Source organism: Marmota marmota, unplaced genomic scaffold (genome assembly GCF_001458135.2).
Source record: "Marmota marmota marmota unplaced genomic scaffold, marMar, whole genome shotgun sequence".
Lineage (NCBI taxonomy): Eukaryota > Metazoa > Chordata > Mammalia > Rodentia > Sciuridae > Marmota > Marmota marmota.
The window spans coordinates 20,282,626-20,303,310 of record NW_026000016.1 but is presented as its reverse complement, the minus strand read 5'-3'; the positions used below and the strand labels follow the sequence as shown (position 1 = coordinate 20,303,310).

The window sequence follows — 20,685 nt, the reverse complement described above, 5'->3', positions numbered from 1 at the left end:
GCTCTTGGTAATAACAAGAGAATCAAACAAGTCCTTATGCTCATCTCATGAATAAGACTGTCATTTCATCCCTTGGACTAGTAGAAAAGAGGATGAAACAAACAATAAGCTAGACTAGAATGGACAAAGAGATATGACCCATTTCATACAAAGATGGGACACCTAAGGACAAGAGGATGGAAGATTGACTTCTACCCATTCCCATTCACGGCCCAGAACTCTACCCGTCTCTCCCCCTCCACATCCACAGGGTCCCTATGAGTGGTTTCTGGCAGCTTCCCTGACCCTTTTCTGGATGTTGGTCCTCTGGAGATGCTGAGGACCACATCCACATAGCCATCCATTTGAAATAGGCCTATTGTGTCTTCTGTGTACCAGACCTTGTGCCAGGCATGGTGATAGTGAAATACTGTCTCTTCCCTTTGAGTATCTTACAGTCTGGTTGTGTATGGTGGCAAGTAAATGATCTGGTATGAGCCCTGCTACTAAAGGGATAAATAAAAACCATGTAATGAAGAGAAGAGTTTTACCAGAGGAAGAGACCACCACCTTGATATTTTCCCATTAGTTCTTCCTCTTTGAAAATGCCATCAGAATAAACCTATTTTGGAAAAAACTTTAATTTGCTTCATAGTTCAAAAAATTAATTTTGGTTTGATTCAAAAGTTAGCAAATTAGATCTGTTTGATCTGTTTTTTTGATGGTGGATTACTTCAGCTTAAGTTGTAGTATGCTTTAAAATCTGTGTTAAAATCCATAACTCCCCTCCAAAATGCATATCCATATCCATTTTAAAATGTTTAAATTTTAAAAAACAGAATCTTTTGTCCTGTATTTTTATCATCCATTTTATGTGTGTGTGTGTGTGTGTATATATATATAAACATATAAATGTGTGTGTATATGCAATACACTGTTGCAGTTTAATGCAAAACAGATGCTCATAAAGTAATTTAAGTGGCATTTGTCTAAAATATGTGCATATATACCAATTTATTTCCTGATTTGAAAATGCAATTTTATTAGACTTTTACAGGAAGAGTGCCCAATTGTGGTAGGTAGCACTGGATTTCATGTAAGAGCTATTTGGCATAGTGGAAGAGCCTCAGAAGACAGGACACTTTCATATTTTGTGTTGTTCATATAAACTTGATTCAGAGAAATTTGTTGTTACTGCTTTTTCCTTTACAGAACTTTATAACAAGTCAGCATCCATTTGTGGCTCTAGTTCATCTCAAGTCTGTAACGACCTCTTCTGCTTTATTTTTGATAGGCTTTATTATGTTCCATCCTAAATTTATATCACCAGCCCTAACTGTCCCCATGGACTCCATTGGCTCACTCTTAGGCTTGACTTGGATATTAAATGGGCCATTTCAAATTTAACATGACTAATACAGAACCATGGGACATTCTCCCTACTCCCTGCAACCAAGCCCATGCCTTTTACATCCTTCCTCATCTTCATGAGTGGCAGCTATATTTTTCACTTGTTCAGGCCTAAACTCAAGCATTATCCTTGACTCTTTTTATTCCCCATAAACAGCTCTCCAGCAAATCCTCTTGGCAGTGCTAACCAACCTCTTCCCACTTCTGTTGCTACCAACATCCAAGCCACCGTCATTTCTCACCTGGGCTATTACAGTGACTGTGTTCTCTACTCCCATCCTTGCCTTTTAATAGCATATTTTTACCCAACAGCCAGAGTCATCCTTTTATAACAGAAATCCACTCATTCCTTGGCTCTGAATCAATCCAGGGACTTTCTGTCTTGCTCAGAATACAATCCAAACACGGCTGTCTGGCTCTGTATGATCTAAATACCTCTCTGATCTCATCTTACCCTTCTTCTTACCCGCTCTGCTTTGTCCACCCCAACCTTCCTACCATTACCCTGGGTACCCATGAATGCTCTCGCCACAGGCCTTTGCAGTTGCTCCTTCTCCTGACATGAACTTTGACTTCCTAAGTATGTATGTGCTCCTTTCTCCTATCCCTTCAGATCACTGCTTAAATGTCACCTTACCCTAAGGAGCTTTCTTCACTTTTTTTCCCCTCTCCATTTTACTTTATCTTATTTCTCTCTTTAGCATTTATCCACATGTGATATTTTTCTGTTGTTGGGTTAAAAAAAAAATCTGTCATTCCACAGAACTTAAGTTCTCTTAAGACAAGTACCTTGTTCTCTTCTTCATTGCTCGTGCCCTGACATCTGTCTTGGGCAACATTGTGTGGCCAAGACCTAGATTTTCTAATTCAAAGTTCAGTGCTCTTTCCATGATTCTGTGTGGCATCTCATACACTGACCTTACTACACAAATGAGCACAGTAATCCTCCCTTCCTTGCCTGGTACTGGGGATTGAACCCAAGGGCTCACAACATACTAGGCAAGCACTCTACCTCTGAGCTGCATCCCCAGTTCTTCTTAATTTTATTTTGAGATAGGGTCTTGCTAAGTTGACCCAGGCTAACCTCCAATTTACAATCCTCCTACCCCAATCTCCAGAGTAGCTGGGATTACAGGCATGTGTCACCATACCCACATGTCTTTTATTTCTTTTTCTGTATCCCCCAAAGTATAAGGGACACATAGCCAGGAGGGGTCCCCTGTAAAGGGGTCCCTAGTAAAGGTCATGGCTTGACTGAATGACTTCCTGTGCTTATGGTCTGTGATCAGTTTGGGTCATAAAATCAGTCAGAGTGTGCTTCACTCTTCGTAGGACTAGAAGGCTGCTGTAGTTTCCAGACTCGGTGGAATTTGGAAACTGTAGGCAGTTTGAGTGAAAAATATAAATAGAGTATAGTTCTCAATAAGTAGCTTACTTATATTCTGAATTTTGAACATTTCATCCAATTTTGGGAATTGGGGTGGTGAGACTACAGTTAATAGTTGCTGGGATGATTCAAACCTGTTTCTCCTCCTCCCAGGATGTTGATATTTCTATACTTAAACACCTGGTGTCTTCATGGGTGCCCCAGAGCTCTTTTGCAAATCAAAGAGCATCCATGTTCGACTTGGATCTTTCCAAAAGAACTATTAAAAGGTTCCATGTTTTATTTTGAATATTTTTATTCTCTTCTTACTGAAGTTTAGTCACACTGATTCTCTCCCCTTTGTTTTTGCAGGTGATCTGCAACTCTTTCACCATCTGTAACGCGGAGATGCAGGAAGTTGGTGTTGGCCTGTACCCTAGGTATGGCTGATGGTATTTCATTGACTAGAAGTCACATCATTAATTCCTACCCAGTTCCCCAGCCTTCTGGAGGTAGAAAGGCTGTCGTAGCAGCTGGCTTATGAGTCAAGCTCAATACCTTATGATAAATTATAAGATATAAAAATGTTAAGTCATAAAACTTCCATACCACATTATATGCTGTGGTATTCATGAAGAGGAGGATCTCAGACTCAAATTCTTGTTCTTAGTGGGGTTTGGGGAAGGAAGTTGAGGATTGTGGTGCTCACTAACCATCAGGCTGAGGTTTGTTTTTTTTTTTTCCCCAACTCCTACCCTTATCTTATTCCCAACCTCCTGGGCTGAAGCACAGGATGTTTTCACCAGATTTTCTGTCCTGTACCAGTGGGTTTAATTTTGTCTTTTGAGCTTCTTCACTCAAGGAGGCAAGAAAACTTTCAAGGTTGGGCCTCTGGAGGGTCCTACTATGGTGACCTCTCTCCCCAAGCTACTAGACTATTCTTCTACAATCACTCCTACTTTTGTTTTGTTTTTCACTATTAGGTCCCATATATAAAACACCCTTTCTTATAATGAAACTGTGAATAAGAGAATTCAGCTTCTTGTTTCTCTCTAGTGCCATTAGCTGTAGATCAGTTCTGTTGATAGTGATTCTCAAAAAGCAGGAACATAGAATGTTCAAAGCATTGGCTCTGAGTTTAGACCACGAGTTTCAGATTCAGTCACTGCCTTACTAGGTGTATGTTCTAGGGTAAGTCATTTAACTTCTGTGTATCAGTCTCTTTAACTATAAGTGATCCTTATAAGGTTGTTGTGATGATTGAATTTATAAAAACATGCTGAAGTGCTTTCTACATAAAAAATGCTCATTCTGATTATCACTTTATAGTGGCAATGTAAATTCATTCCATTTCCCATGTGGTAAAAAAAAAAATGTACCTCCAAGATAATAAGATGACTAGACTGTGGTTCAGAATGCAGCAGGATCTATATAGCAAGACTGCCTTAGCTTGCTATATTAGAGGAAGTCCTCCTAATTATTCTTCAGTGTGGAAGACTAGCATAGGCTGCTGTTCCTCCAACAGAGCTCAACAAATGAGATCCTCTGGGGGCAAGGTCAGTATAACCTTGGCTGCAGTGATTGCTGCTGCAACCTATTATCTTAGAGACAATTTCTTTGCCAGTCCAATTTTCCCCCATTTCATGTTGGGTACCTAATGAAACAACTGCCTTCTCACCCCTATCCCCGAAAGGACTAAAAACAAAAAGTTTTTATTAACCAACTTCCCTAATTATCCTCCATCTTGGGAAGCATTTTACTTCATATGAAGTGGGCGTGTGACATTTCTGTGAATGCATCCTCAGCCCTCAGTGCACTCTGAACCTAACCCGTCTCTGCCCATACCAGCCTATAGTGTCTTTGCACATGGCATTTATTAAATGTAGCTGTTTGACTCTATCGACTGATCCATGATGGTCACCCTTGTTTTAATTTTTTCTTTCCTTTAGTATGTCATTGCTCAACCACAGCTGCGACCCCAACTGTTCGATTGTGTTCAATGGGCCCCACCTCTTACTTCGTGCCGTCCGAGACATTGAGGTGGGAGAGGAGGTAAGGAAATCTGTGCTTCCCATTACCCAGCCTCTTTTCCTATTAAAGAATCTTTCAGTGTGGTCATCCTAAAATCATTTGTGCTCTTGAGAAGCTTTCCATTTTCCTTCAGCCAATGGGAAGATATGTGATACAGTCTCCTCTGTCCAGCAACCTATCATATGCCAACGATGGAAGGGCTTTTTTTTTTTTCAATTGTCATATTTCTGGATGATGATATAGTTCTATTGCACATATATGAGAAGTGTTTATGTGTGTGACAGAGGGTGTGTGTTTTATGCACATGCACAGGAGTCATTAAATCTTTTCAATAGCAACAGCTCAGCAGCCTGTCACATCTCTGCAAATGATCATTCTTCTGTGGGTAGGGCAAGCGGCCCAACTTGTGAATAGTATGCTCAGGACATACTTATTCTCAAGGCTGCTAATTGCATTTTGAAGATAATTACACATTTAAAATCCCATGTTAAGAAAGCAGACAGGTTTTACTCTTTTTGGCTGTCATTGGGGCTTCACAAACCCATCAGCATCTCTGGATAATTGTTTAAGCAAAGATGCAGAGGGAATGGAGGACTGGGAATATGACCTCCAGCAATAAATTGTTCTTGACCCTTCCAGTTTTATAGACAGCCAAGTCAGCCTCTTTTGATGAGGAAACTTTGTAGAAGCCTGAGGTTACTCAAGATATCTTGTCTTCATATAGGTTGTTCCAGGGCTACTAAACCTGAACCTGCATGGAGTTACTTAGTTACCACCTGCGTTTAGTTCTTGGTTATAGATATTTATGTTTTGTAGGATCCAGTTTCCTTCTACCTTCTAATTTGCTAAAGTGGATATTTATTGTAAGGAAAACAGAGATTTTATTCCACTTACTCAGCATATAGCCCATAAAACCTAAATTCAGAGGTATCATGTTTTATGAAGACAGGGATTTGGCTTTGACAAGACTCCTTCCAAACTGATTTTCAACCAAATAAGGTTCCTCTTACACAGCAACTTGGTGAATTTCCGGTTTTTAAGACCAGTTCACTAAGTATATCAGGCTATTTGTCAATGATATGGAGAATTTGAATTTAGTTTTTGGGGGCCATATGTGAATTCAAGGCAGGTAAGAAAGTGAACTACCATCTATTTTTGGCACTATCAGTTTAGAGGCTGAAGAGTGGCTGCTACTGTTATTATTGATGATGTTGGTGGTATTTTAGTGAACTTTGAACAACCAAACGAGGGCGGAGGCATAGTTCCGTGGTAAAGTGCTTGCCCAGCATAGCCTAGGTTTAACTCATGAGGTCCTAAGTTCATTTTCCAGCACAACACCCAAACAAATCACTTGACAAGCAAACAAAAACCTCTTAGAATGGTTAGAGTTCTCAAAAAAAAAAAAAAAACACTCTTATATCTTAATGTTTTTAGCCATACTCACCAGTCATTCTTCTTGGCTGGTTTTCACATTGGTGAAAGAACACCTCGTCTTTTGGTGCTTATTTCACTTTTTCGCATCAGTTTCTTTCTGTCTCTGGAACAACAAGCAAATCCTTCCTTTGGCGTAAAACAAAACAATTCTGCTCAGCATTAGGTCCTGCAGACTCAGATATTTTCTCTATGGTACTTATTCAAGGCATCTTCTCAACAGCAAGAGGATTCTGCCCTTAAGTCCTTTTTTATTTTCATTTTTTCCCCTTAGTTTTCAAATATCCTTTATTGGAAGACTATGCATTACCTTTATTTATTGTATTTCAAATCACTGTATAGTCATTACTTTTGTGAAAACACTGCTTGCATTTTCTAGTACAAAAAAAACCTTAAAATTGTTCAGAATATATAGAAATATGCAACTTAAATAGTGAACCATAAGTCCTTCTTAGATATCAGCTTTTTGCAAGAATTAAACTTTCACTATCCTACTGAACATACATCAGGGTGAATGACAGTCCTCTGCTCGGTTGTCCTTCTCTCTGTCCACCATTTCTTCCTGTCTTAACACCATGTATCCTTCAAGGCCTTTGCAAACACCATCCCTTCTGTAAAGCTTTTCCTGACTTCCCATGTTACGGACAAGTCTTCTCCTCTGAGTTCTTCCTTTTAGTGGTTATTAATATATATATTTGGCATTTATTCTGGCTCTTTTGGTGATTTCTGTATTCAACTATGAGCTGCATGATGACACATAGTTGGGTCTTGTTTATTTCTGTATCTCCCAGCACTTAGCCTTGTACTCCAGAGGCATTCGATACCTTTGTTGAACTGACTCTCTGTTAATTGAGCATACTTTAAAGACCAGCAGTATTTCTCAGTAGGGCATTGTTGGCATTGTGCATGGAACAGTTCTTCATTGTGTGGGACTATTGATCACTGAAGAAGACTGTGTCTTTAGTCCCTGCCCAGGTAATGCCTATAGCCACCAACAACAACCAAATTAACATCATGGACATTTAAAAGCATCTGACCCCTTGGAGCAGAGATTGGGAGAAAGAGAACCAAGAGAAAAGTTATTTATGTTAATTGTACAAATTGTTGGGACTCACTGTGATATTTCCATACATGCATACATTATGCATTCATCTGTGCAAATACCCTCCTTCTACCTTCAACCTCCCCTCCCTACCAACATGCCTCTCAGTCCCTAAAAGTCCCTTTTAATTTCTGCCTTCCACCACCACCCATTTCCCTTCTCTGTCTCTAGTGATGACAATTCTATTCCATTCTTCTACAAGTTGGTTTATTGGATTTCTTAAATGAATGAGAACATATGGTATTTGTCTTTCAGTGTCTGGCTTGCTTCACTCAACATAATGTTCTCCATGCTGCATCCAACATAATGTTGCTGTCAATGACAGAATTTTACTCTTTTTCTTGGATCAGCAGTATTCCATCATGTAAATACATATTTTCTTTATCCATTCATCTGCTGAAGGGCATCTGGGTTGATTCCATATTTTGGCTCTTGTGAATAGTGTGGCAGTGAATTTGGAAGTGCAAAAATCTTTTTGGTATTAAGACTCCTTTTGGTATATACATAGTAGTGGAATTGCTGGCTCATTTGTTGTTCTGTTTTTTGTTTTTTTTTCCTGTGGACTTCCCATACTGTTTTCTGTAATGGTTATTACTAATTATACTCCCACCAGCAGTGTATAAAAGCTCCCTTTTCTCTGCATCCTCACCAGCTTGCCTTTTTGGTGATGGCCATTGTAACTGGGGTGAGATGATATGTTACTGTGGTTCTGATTCGCATTTCTCTGATAATAAATTAAATTGAGCTTTTTGGTTGTCTTTTGAGAAGCATCTGTTTAGTTCTTTAGTCTACTTTTTAAGTGGGTTGTTTGTTTCTTTGGCATTCATCTTTTTGAGTTTCTTATATATTCTGAATGTCAAATCCTTGTTAGATGTACCATTTGCAGATATTCTCTCCCTTTCTTTGGTTATCTCCAAATCCTGTTGATCATTTTCTTTGCTGTGCAGAGGCTTCTTAATTTGATGCAATCCCATTTGCCTATTTTTACTTATATTTCCTGTGGTTTGGGGTTCTATTTAAAAAAATCATGGCCTACACCAAAGTCTTGTAGGGTTTCCCCTGTGTTTTATTATAGTATTTTCATAGTTTCAGGTTTGAGATTTAGGTCTTTGATCCAATTTGAGTTGGTTTTGTGTATGTTGGGAGAAGAGGATCTGGTTTTATTCTTCCACATATGCATATCCAATTTTGCTAACATCATTTATTGAAGAAACTGCCTGAGAAAAGACATTTTGAGGCATTGATTAAGAAGGCTAATTCCTATTTTTTGTGCAAAATTAGTTTTGGCTCAATTGATTAAGGGAATAAATTTAGATAGCTAGGTATTTGTATGGCATCAACTTTGTATTTTGTCTTCACCACTCATTAAAACATCCCAAGTTTTAATGTGGGTTGTCTGTGACATAAGCATCAGAATATGGGTTCCATGAGCAAGGCCTAGCAGTGCCTTAAATATAACATCCTTAGCTTGCATTTGTCGAGGAAATGAATGAGGCTTTCTAAAGACAAAATAAGAGGTGGAATGGAATCTTAGAGCTATTTTTAAACTACCAACAGTTCATAGGTATGTCCCATGGCTCTAGTAAAGAAGGAACATGAAAGCTAGCTCATCACCAGTTTGAGATGGTAACATTACATTCCTCACACAAAGAGAGCTGGAAAATTGCAGCAGGTTCCATAATATAAGAGTGATCTTGAACATTTCTTCCCCTTGGACTCCACATAAAATGATCCTTTGGAACACCTTTTCCTTTCAAACCAGCACCAATTATAACACTTTGAAATTTAAGGATTATCATTCTGAGTTGTTGTGCCTCTTCTGTTTTTGTTGCTTTGTTCTCCTGGTTTAGCCTCCTACAGAAAGATGTTTTTGATATGGTTACACAGTTCCTGCGCTCTATTTCTGCATGGTGACTCTCACGCCAGGATTGCTGATGGATGCCCCTTCTGAATTATGTTAAGCTATGACATACATTTGATGGCCTAATAGTCTTATAAAACATGGAACAGAGAAAGGTGGACAGTCCAGGCCACCCTCATGGGAATTCCTAGTTAAAAGAACTTGTAGCTGTTACAAATACTGCCATTGGCTGTCACCATTCTCTGGAGCATCATCACTTGGGAGGAATGTAATCTGCATGAATAGAACATATCCATATCCCTCATGTCAGTTTTAATCTAAAGTGTTTTGAGATTAGAGCTGTCTGTTTCTTTGCTCAGTCATCTTATTAAATTGTTTAACAAATTCACTAATGTTACTGGGTGATAGAAGCTGGAATTGCAATTCCAGAAACTTCGAGGAATTCAGAGATGAGTAGGACCTGGACTTACCTTCAGGAGTTCAAGCTGAGGAAAGTGACACAGAATAGAAGACAACAATGCAGTGTGAGAAGAGCAATGGTGTCAGTGTGCACAGGGCTTTACAGAAGTCAAAGCATGGCACTCAAAGCATTGTAAGGGTCAGGAGTCAGGGAGAAGTTAAGGAGGACTTCCAGAGAAATGAGTCCTAGATATGACAGTATCCATGGAATTAAAGTTGAGTAAGGCAGGGAAAGGTATTCTAGATAGTGACACAGAGGTCAAAAACAGAGGGTGAGTTCAGGGGACAAGGAGCGGTTCATATCTGTGGACTGAAGAATTCAGATGTGACCAGGTCAGGTGGTGACTCAGGATGGAGGATCTGAGAAATATAATATTTAGAAACCAAAATTAGTGGGATTTGTGAGACAAAGAGACAAAACTGACACTCAGGGTTGACTTTAAAAAGACATGAGATTTTTCAAATTCTTTTTGTATTTTAGATCAGAGCCATTATTGGCAGAAAAATTTGTTAACTACAACAATATAATTCAAGAAATAAAAACAAGGTCTAATTTTAATTTGGTCATATTATCTATTCAGTTGTAGATGGGAAAGATGGTTTCATGGATAAGGGGTTCATTTTGCCTGAGATTTGAGTATAAGCAACATATTCAAGATCCATAAACTATCTTGTAACTGTAATGTTTAAAATGACTTAATATATTTTCTACAAGAGCTGCTCTAAAATGTCAGAGCAGTTTTCAGTGGTGTTAATATTTTAATGTAGCTTTGTTCTATGCCATTAAAGCATCAGTTTATCAATGACTAAGATTTTTAAGTACATTTCTGCTGAATGAGCCCTATGTTTAGTGAGCAGATACTCCATTGAAACTGGTGAGTCTTTAATAAAGATTCTTATCTTGAATGATAAAATGATTTCACTGTCATTACCAGTTCATAATCTTGCTATGTTTTCCAGAATGTTCTGCCACAGAGCCCCTCAGCTTTAAGAATAAATGTGGGGAAAGGGCACGGGCTAGCCAAGGCAGCAGTGTATATTTACATGTTGGTGTGGGTGCATTGTTTCTGGGATTCACAAATGTGCATAATGGTGACAGGCTATAAAGTGCAGGGGAAGATGTTGAGACTAGAAAGCAAATCTAAAAGCAGTAGCAGAAAGCCTTGTGTGACTTTATCCCACTGGCAGGTAGAAACCTCCAGAACTTATCATGTAGAGAAATGATAGGATCAGATTGGATTTTCGGAAGCTCTTTCTCAGAGCAGTTTAGAAGATGAAAGGTAGACAGAAGGCAGCATGGAGGCCTGTTAGAGAGCCACTGCATAGTCCAGGTAATGGTGACAAGCAGTTATAAGACCCCAAGAGAGGCTGTAAGAGTCTATTTATTGGGGTTAAATGAAACAACTAGTCTCCTGTTGCCCATTCACTACCTGGCACCATCACTCATGAGTTCTGCTCTTGGAATAAAGTCTTGGGTTAGTCAAGCACCCTGGAGTCAGTAACTTCACACTGAGTGTGTTGTAATCACCCAATAACTGCTGCCAATTGGCCTGGTCTGGTGGTGGGGCTGATGGCTAGGACCCATTTGGCTGGAATGAGAACTAGGATCCTAGAATTAACCCAGGAGAGAATATAGAGATCATCTAATTTACCACTTCCCCTCACCTCACGTAGGGAAGCTATGACCTGGAGAGCCTGAGGATGTAAGATGAATATGTACACTGCCCTGAACTTACCAATAGGCTTTGTGAATAGTGTGCTGAGGAGTCACGTGGATTGTAGAAACTGGTGTTCTCTAGAAATCAGAGGAACTTACCTAACATCATGGCCCTTTGCATCTCAGAGGCAACTCTGGCTTCGAATCATGAAGCAAGAGAGTCAGGGAGTGAAAAAGTGACCACTGTCTCTGCTGAAGGAGCCCAGTTGCCACGGAACACTGCTTCGCACAGGCTTGAGTTCTTCAATTTGAGGGTGCGGCTGCAGCTCCTGTGTACTAGCCTCTCCCACAGCCCCCAGGAGTATGAGGAGCAGCTGTTCCTGTTTAAAGAGCATCAGGCTTGAATCAGCAGTTACTGGTACAAATTCCAGCATTACCTGAACCCTCAACCTTTGCTGGTGTGCAACATGCCCTCCGCAGGTGCCCAGCACACAGTTAGATAGTCAGTAACATCACTGACTACATTTTGTAAGGGCAGGTACTCTTGTTCCTGCGTGTACGGTGGCATGTTATAATTGCTCAACAGGTGAAGAGTCTATAGAAAGCTAGCCAGCCAGGTCAGTCTGTGGCTTCTGGCACCCTGGTGATGGCCGTGGTGCCTCCTACAGGTCTGTCTGGCCAGGCTTTCTCCTCCTCCCCAGGCTGCTTTTGTGACGCCTTCTTGAAGCTGGTTTCTGTTTAAGAGGACGGCCTTGTCTGCCCCACTGTAAATTTCAACAAGTAAGCTCATGTTTGGTAGACACGAGATGCTTTCTTTTAAGTATAAGAAAAACCACATGGAGCGCTTGCTCTAGGGAGTTTTTGTCATCTCCTTCAGTAGGTAATCCTGCCTTCTTCCTCTTCTACAATATCCCCTTCTTCCCCCACCACACACCCCCCCATAATTACTTTCTACATTTGAAAGCAAATAAAGAAGTAATTTATCCAGTATGGTATAAGCCGATATATGTTACAGGGTTGAAAAAAAAGAGAGAGGGATGAGGGAATTAGGAGTGCTGGGATGGCATGGAAATCAGGTTGCTATTTTAAATAGGGTGATCAGTTAGGCCTCACTGAGAAAGTGAGACTTGACCAAAACAGAAGATGAGGATGGTCACCATCATGGATCTGGGAGAAGGGCAGAGGAAATAGCCAGTGCACGGGCCTTAAAGTGGGCATAAAAGTCCAGTGTTTTATTATTAAAATCACAAAATTACTCTTACCAAATTAGTATACAAGTTTCTAAATATTGTCTTTGCGTTTCTTTCTGCATTTCATGGTGGACTTATAGCCCATACCATGGACTAGCACCAGTCCAGGGACCACACTTTGCATTGTGGTGTGGGAGTCCATTGTCTATTGTAAGGACTTGGCCCTTACTCAACCAAAAGCTGGCTCTGTTGGGGCATTTCCAACAGAAGAAAGCACTGATTTTATGTTTTGATGAGTTACTCTGGCTAAAGGATGGAATGCAGGTTCCTAGGGAAAAAAGCAGGGAGACCAATCATGAGCAAGAGATTATGGTAGCTCAAATCAGGATGGTAGAATTGGAAAAGGTAAAAAGTGGTTGGTTCTCAACATGTTTTAAAGATAGATCCAACAGAGTTTCCTGGGATCTGGATGGCATTGTTAAGGAAAGACCCAAGTCCAGGATGTCTCTGAGGTTTCAGCTTGTGTAATACAAAAGAGGAAATGCTGTCACCTAAGACTGTGAAGGCTTTGTGATGAAACAGGTAGGGAAAAATCAAGAGTTTTGTTTTATATATTCTGAATTTGATTTTCATTTCAATGGGGATCTAGGTAAGTAAAACAAACATTTGCTCACCGTGACTTGAAGTGAACTCTTGGACTTCTCTGATGTCTTCTCATCTTGGTCTTTCTCCATCCAAGGCAGGAATTAGTTACTGTATTCAAAGGGACCCAAAGAAATCAACTTCAGAGCCACCATCAATGATTGTACTCTGACATTAAATGCCCCTCTCATTGGAAATTATTTCACATACTTTACCTTGTACAAGTAAGAGAACTGTTTCCTAATTTCACAGATACCAAATTTGGATGGCCCTAACCTCTGTGAGGTAGCTATAGAATTGATTAGGTTTTAAGAGCAATCTAGCTGCATCATCTGCCACCCATTGGATTGCCAGAATGAATTTGGTTTCTCTGACTACCAAAGGTTATAGAATTTATGGCTAAACTTTAGTAATACCAAGAATATAATAGCTTCTGATATTTTACTGTTTTTTAAATGAAAAAAAAAAAAAAGGTAAGGTATGAAAGTACAAAGAGTTCATGAGCCCAGTTCTTTAAAATAAGTATATGATGCATATGTGCTTACACTTAACAAAGACTGGAAGGAAATATATTAAAGTTTGACATGTAATTATTTGCGTAAGAGACTATAAGTGGTACCTTCCCTTATATTCATTGGTGTGTAATAAAAACAAATTTTAGCCTAATAACTATCATTAATAATAACTGTTAGTTAAAGAAGATAAGCACAACAGCCATATGAACTCTTCCCTCTCTTGGGTGTCCACAGCTCACCATCTGCTACCTGGATATGCTGATGACCAGCGAGGAGCGCAGGAAGCAGCTGAGGGACCAGTACTGCTTTGAGTGTGACTGTTTCCGGTGTGAAACCCAGGACAAGGTATGTTGTGTGGAATCAGATATGAGCACTCCCCACTCAATTCCTTAATGGTCTTTTGGAGAATTTTGCTTTTATTTTATTAATCCCAAAGTAAAAGCCCTTAGTGAATGGCAGGGAACAGGGATAAATAAAAGAGCATTGAGCTGCATACATTTTATTTCCTGGAATCTTTTCTTACCCACTAAGCTGAGATTTAAGCATAAGTAGAGATCAATGGAGCTTAGAGTGTAGTGGAAATATACTTAAACATGTGATTAAAGGATATGGAAGACCAGACCATATAGTAAGAGGATTGAATTATATTATGATTGATAACAGTTATTGCTCAGTAATAAATACACCAAATTGTATCTAGTTTTTATTTCTTTAATTTTGTCCCATACAGCCTTTTTACCATAGTACTTTATCAGATGGAAATCACTTATCAAAAACTTTTACTTTCAGAGGAAGGAAGAAGAACCAAAATAAATGCTATGAAGATAATTAATGAAGTGTTCTCCTGTTACTCATATACTTTCCTTGTTTGAACCTACTTTTAGTTTGCAATCTGGCTACATCATCTGCAGATTGTTATCTGATGAAATCTTATTTTTGTCAAGTGTTCTTATTGTCAGATCTCATTCGTAATTAGTATCTTATTTAATGTGAGTACTTACAAATAATTAGGAAACAGAATTTAGGAAAGTTCAGAGATATGCTTCTGGGATAAAAATGAAGAAAAAGTGGCAGAACCAAGTTTCTCACTCCCGTCTTTTGACTAAACTGAGTACTTCTTGCACTTACCCACAGCTACCAATAACATCAAAGCAGAAAGATAATTGCTGTCACTGCATGAAAAAGGACCATTAGTTCACCCTAATGCTGCAGGAATTGGGGAACATAATTATTTTTGCATTAAAAGAACTTTGAGAAACAAGTGGGAAAAGTTGGATCTACTGCTGATAGCCCTCCAAGAATAGATCCACTTTAATGTTAGCCTTTTGCCACCAGGAAGCATACCAAAAATCAGAGCGGATAACCCATACTATAATCCAGAATGGCTCCAAACTAGTGTCCCACCAGCATCCTGGGCACTTGGATCCTCTTAGGGACCATTAAGTATGGCAGATCTTTAAAAAATTATTGAATAAATGAATGATTATGTTTATTAAAAGTTGGGGTTATGCTGGGCTGGGGATATAGCTCAGAGATAGAATGCTTGCCTAGCATGTGTGATGCCCTGGGTTCCATCCCCAGTGCTGAAAAGCAAAATGGGTGGGGAAGGTCTGTTCACTTTTGTTTTATTATAATAGCTGAGACCTGGACAGCAATAGGAAACCAAAGGGTTTGGCTACAAGTAAAAGTTAACTCACCTAAAACTAGCTTCAGTAGGTGGGGCATATTTGTCTTAGGAATCTAGAGAGGTAATCTGAGATGAGAGTAGCTACTCATCATAAACCCCTAAGCCCTTTTGTCTTTCTTCCTAGCCTTTCCTATCATGTGGCTTTTGTTCTCATGGTCGCAGATAACTGCTGTCCCCACACCCAATCAGTGTGTCCAGTCTCTAGACAGGAAAAAGAATGAGTAATAAAAAGGCAGAGAGCAAAAGGAAGTCCTCCTAGGGATCTTCCTTATCATTTTATTGTTCCAAACTGTGTCACATGGCCACCCATAGCTGTGAAAGAGCTAAGAAACTGTAGTTTACTTTTCAGACTTGATGCAAGAGAAAGACAAGCAAGGAAAGAGGTGCAAATGGCTTTGGGAAAGCCAATCCACATTTTCTCCATTCCTTTGAGACCATTTTCTTTACTTTCTTACTCTGTCAGGCTTAAGAACTGTTGGATGTTGTATGAGTCAAGTTTCCCCAGAGAAACAGAACCAATAGGACACACATGTATACAGTCACATGTCGCTTTATTGTGGGGGAAAACGTTTTGAGAATGTGTTGTTAGGCACTTTTGTGGTTGTACAAAAGTAGACAACATATTGTTTTACAGCAAAAATTTTTTTGTAAGTAGGAGGAGTATAGTATAAAAGTACAGTATAGTAAATACATAAAACACTAGGAGAGTCATTTATTATCGTCATTGTTTTACACTATACATAATTATGGTATACCTTTACACAGCTGGCAGTGCAGTTGGTTTGTTTCCACCAGCATCACCACAGAGTGACGGGTTGTAGTGTAATGTTATGATGGCTATGACATCACTAGGACATAGAACCTTTTCAGCTCCCTTATAATTTGTGGGACCACTGTTTTAAACACGATCTGTTCTTGACCAAAAAAATCATTTGTAGCTCATGACTCTGTGTGTGTGTGTGTGTGTGTGTGTGTAGGGGCTCTGGGGAGAGTTGATTGATTGTAAGGAATTGGATCATATGATTATGGAGGTTAAGAAGTCCCAAGATTTGTAGTTAGCAAGCTGGAGACCCAGGAGACCAGCAGTGTAAGTTGCAGTCTAGAATGTGTCAGGCTCAAGACCCAAGAAAATGTGATGTTTCAGTTTGTGACCAAAGGCAGGAAATGACCAATGTCACAGCTCAAGCAGTAAGTCCAGAGAAGCTCCCTTTTACTTGAGAGAGAGTCAGCCTTGTTGATCTCTTCAGGCCTTCCAGTGATTCCAGGAGGGCCACCCACATCAGGGAGAGCAATTTCCCCTACTCAGTCTTTGGGTCAAATGTTAATGTTGGGTACCCTGTGGCCAGTCAAGTTGACATATAACATTAACCTGCACAAATATTATGTTAGAGATGGGCCAAATGGAATAACAACAACAACAACAACAACAACAAAAAAAGGTACTTGATTACTCTGTAGGATTCTAGTTCATTTTGTATCTAACAAACTGAGTGGTCTTGGGCAAGTCATTCAACCTCTCTGAATTTTTTCTACCATCTGTTATATAAGGAACTTTAAATAGAAGACCTTAGGCCCCTTTTAACTCCATTATTCTATGATTCTATGAAATATTTCCCAGTGGAAGGAGCAGGGTATGTGCTTAGATGGGAATATAAACTTGGTTTGCAGTTAGTTAATTAGTTATATTTTCAAGTTTTCACTGAACTGAGAATTTTGTTCTGTTTGATGATATGCACATCCCTTTGGAAACCTCTATATTGTTGTTTTGCTTAGAAAAAAATAATACAGAGGTAAGTCCAGCTTAGTGTATTCTCCAAAGATTATAAATCCACAATTTAGTTCAGTCAAAATTAATTGTAGTTTAGTTCTTAGATTTAAAGATTCAAGCTTATTTTTTGCTTTTCCTGGAACCTAGAGAATTCATCTTACCAGGTCTCTGCATCAAGCAATATTTATTATGTGCCTGCATCTGCATTTTAGTGGACTTGTGTGGTATCATTTTTCGGGAAGATGGAACCCTTTTAATAGTGGGTTAATTTGCACGTGTGGAATTGCCATTTGTAATAAACAGCAGCCTAACTCCTGGAAGAAATAAAACTTATCACCTAAAGGAAATTCTGAAATGATTTGGGCTTTCTTAAGCCTTGCCCAAGTCAGAATCTAAGGCAATACAAGCAGAACAGACCAAATGGAATTGATTGTTTCCATAAGTTTCTACTCAAAGCCATTTTTTTTTTCTAAATAGTGCATAGCATGCTTCCCTCAATGTCACATGCTTTATTTCTGTATTTACTTGCCACATCATTTCTCGAGGCCTGCCATATTTAATTCTGCTTTCAAAACATCATGTCCATCAGTCTACTCAAAGCTCTGTTGTCTCATTCCTAGATATTAAATAACCCCTACTTGTTCTCCTGGCCCTCAGTATTCTCCTTTTGTCCACCCACACACTATATTAGAGAAAACTTTCTCAAATACCACTGTTCTCTTCTCATTATCATTAGTGTTCAGGATATACTCAAAACTCTTAACTTGACATTTACTGTCCTTCATAGTCATGATCCCATGATCCAAACCTTGATTTCTTCTCTTTGTCAAAATAACCAACTTCTTTTATCTAATTGTGCCCTTCCCCATCCAAAAGATTCTGAAGTAGTGCACACACACATTTGTACACACACAAACAAATGCACCTGTATGTAGGTGTACTTGTACATATAAGACAAATTTATAATAAATAATAAATAAATTTGAGAAATAAAAGTGACAAGAAATAAGACAAAATTAGGTTAGTGCCCAAAATGTATGCCATATGATCTTTTTTTTTTAAATAGCCAAGGTAACTCATGGATTTAATCTTAAATTTCTCAGCAACCAAAGCTAAAAACCTAATTTCAAAATTCACATAAGCCAAAGGCTTGAACACACATGTGTCTTTCAGTCAGATTACAGTTTTTCCTTACAGTGGGGCCTGAAACACTCACAAAATATTCTTATCAGACTTATACAAGTACTGAAATATTTGGGTTTTATAATGTTCCTCAATGTGGCTGATTGACATAATTTCAAATAATAACTTAATAAAAGAGATAATAAGAAGGGTTGATGCAATCAGAGATCATCTCTCTCTGATGGTTTGCTTTATTCCAAGAATAAAATTTAGTCTCTATAGGGGAAAGCCAGGACTGCAAATTCTTCCAGTAATCCTTTGTTAGTGTTATTTCTTGCAACCAGGCTTTTGCATTTTTTAATCATTTTAGTTTTTTATTAAAGTGACACACATATGTAGTTTGAAAAGTCAAAGTCTTATCACACCGTTGAAATCATGAGAACCCTTTCTCTTTGTGCTTCGGGTCAGGTCCTGCCCCCTAGAGATAACCCCTTTCTGTTTCTGGCATTTCCCCCATGTTTCTAAAATTAAAGCTCCCGTAAGTTAGTGCTAGGGATGCTCTTTGTTACTGGATTGGAAGTTTTTACTGCTTTTTATTCCAGGATTTCAAATTCACTTTTTTTCCTATCTTTCAGTTTATGTCTCATTTCTATTTTTATTTTATAATCTACTTCCCTCTTTTGCATGCCATTACATGAGTTATCTAGTTGAAAAATCTAATCATGTTTCTTTTTTAAGTCCTAGTTCCATAAAGTTTATTTTACAGAGGGCAATTTTGTCCTAATGCTTTTTGTTGATTTTCTTCCTTAGTATTGCATTTCACTAAGTGTTCTGGAATTTTGTATGGCAGACTCATTTTCAGTGCACAGTTTTTGAGTTGTATTCTTTCTTCTGTGTTCTTCCCTTCTGCCTGGTAGTCTAGACTCCCCAGACCCTTTAACCTCCAAGTCAAAATTGTGATTTACTAATATTCAGATCTTTTGCACCCCAGTGATGCGGAGACTAGTGCGGTTTTGGTGATCTAGGCTTTTTGGATCTGTGTCTTCTAACCTCATGCTCACAGCCGCTTATTAGTATTTAGCTCAAAGGAAACCAGCAGCCTTGTTTTCTTCAGCCACTTTTTACAAGCAAGTTAGTGTGTCCATTCCCTGGCTTTAAACTTTGGGGCTGACTCTACACTCTTAACATGAAACATTTTTATAACCACTGGAACAGAACTTGTGCCCCCCCCCCCACTGCCTGCTTTCAGACCCCGGGCCTTGTAGCTTTGGCTTTGCTTATTGCTTTGCATTTCTCTTCTCTTTCTGGTCCAAGGAGGTGCTTATCTTGTTTTTTCAACTGGCAAAGCTATTTTGGCTTCCCTTATTATGTTTTACCTATCATTCCTATGGGTTTGGAGTAGAGGGGAGCATTTCAAGGTTTGAACTTAGCAGTAAAGTCTGTAGTTTCCCTTTCAAATACATAGATAAGAATCTGAATCTTTGGAGGAAGGGAAAAGGCAAGGATAAACAGTGACCTAATGCTCCTGAGGGCTTCCAAGCATGTGTACACCTTTCACCCAGCCCCAGTCTGTCTACGGAACAGGGATCTGTATCTCCTTTTATCATAGGGCCTTCTGTAGAGATAGGGTTGAGTAGAGTCACTCTAAAAATGTATTCATTCTGGAAACAGTTCAATAAATGATTCTGGTGTGGGGGAGCCTTTATAACCTGCTCATTTCCTGAGGCTACAATTCTAAGCCCAATTCCTCTTATTTTCTTCTGCACAAATGAAGCAGTATTAACTATTGTCTTTAGTAATTATTTCAATTTTTTTTTCTTCCAGAAATCCTCTTTTGTAACTCAGAATTTTCTTTTGTAGGTCCCTTCTGAGACCTCCTCCAAAATCTATGGTTTACAGAGCCTTGAGTAGTAGCCCAGCATTCTACAAAGAAGCTGCTCCTGCTGACACTATGGGAGAACAGCCTCAATTTTTTTAGGTTTCATGCTTCAGCAAGGCTATAACTGACAAACTCTGAAGCTTAGGGAAGGAAGCAGGGTGAACTCAATAAAGACACAAAGCTTGTCTAAAGAAGTAGTGAAGAAATGTTAGAGTTAAAGCTATATTCAAAGGAAATGAGAGTTTTCTGCCCAAGAAAGTTTTTATGGTAACGTGAGTCTGTTTGAAATATGAGCAATTACTTAAAGGTCATTAGCAAACCAAGATTTTTTTCCTGCTGCCTTCCGCTAGTTTGCTAAATTAATTGTGAGCAGAACTGCCTTGTGGCAGGATGATGAGCCCAACCAGCTCAGAATTGTTTTATACTTCAAGTTTTAACAATCTAAGCAGAATGTGTTTCCTGTTCCTGAAGTTTTCATCATAACCAAAGTATGTTATCTTCAGGAAGATTAGAAAGTTTTAGCAAAGAAGTGTGTGAGTAAGAGAGAGAGAGAGAGAGAGAGAGAGAGAGAGAGAGAGAGAGAGAG

General features: G+C 39.0%; 1 protein-coding gene across 4 annotated transcripts in view; it reads left to right on the top strand.

Moving 5' to 3' along the window:
• Nucleotides 1-20,685, top strand: part of Smyd3 (SET and MYND domain containing 3) — a 712,936-nt gene that overhangs the window by 539,397 nt on the left and 152,854 nt on the right. For all 4 annotated transcript variants that reach the window (XM_048809264.1, XM_048809265.1, XM_015483560.2 and 1 more), the window contains 3 exons: nucleotides 3,128-3,195; nucleotides 4,705-4,807; nucleotides 13,878-13,988. In XM_048809264.1, coding sequence (XP_048665221.1) covers nucleotides 3,128-3,195; nucleotides 4,705-4,807; nucleotides 13,878-13,988 — 282 coding nt within the window. The remainder of the gene's footprint in view (nucleotides 1-3,127; nucleotides 3,196-4,704; nucleotides 4,808-13,877; nucleotides 13,989-20,685) is intronic.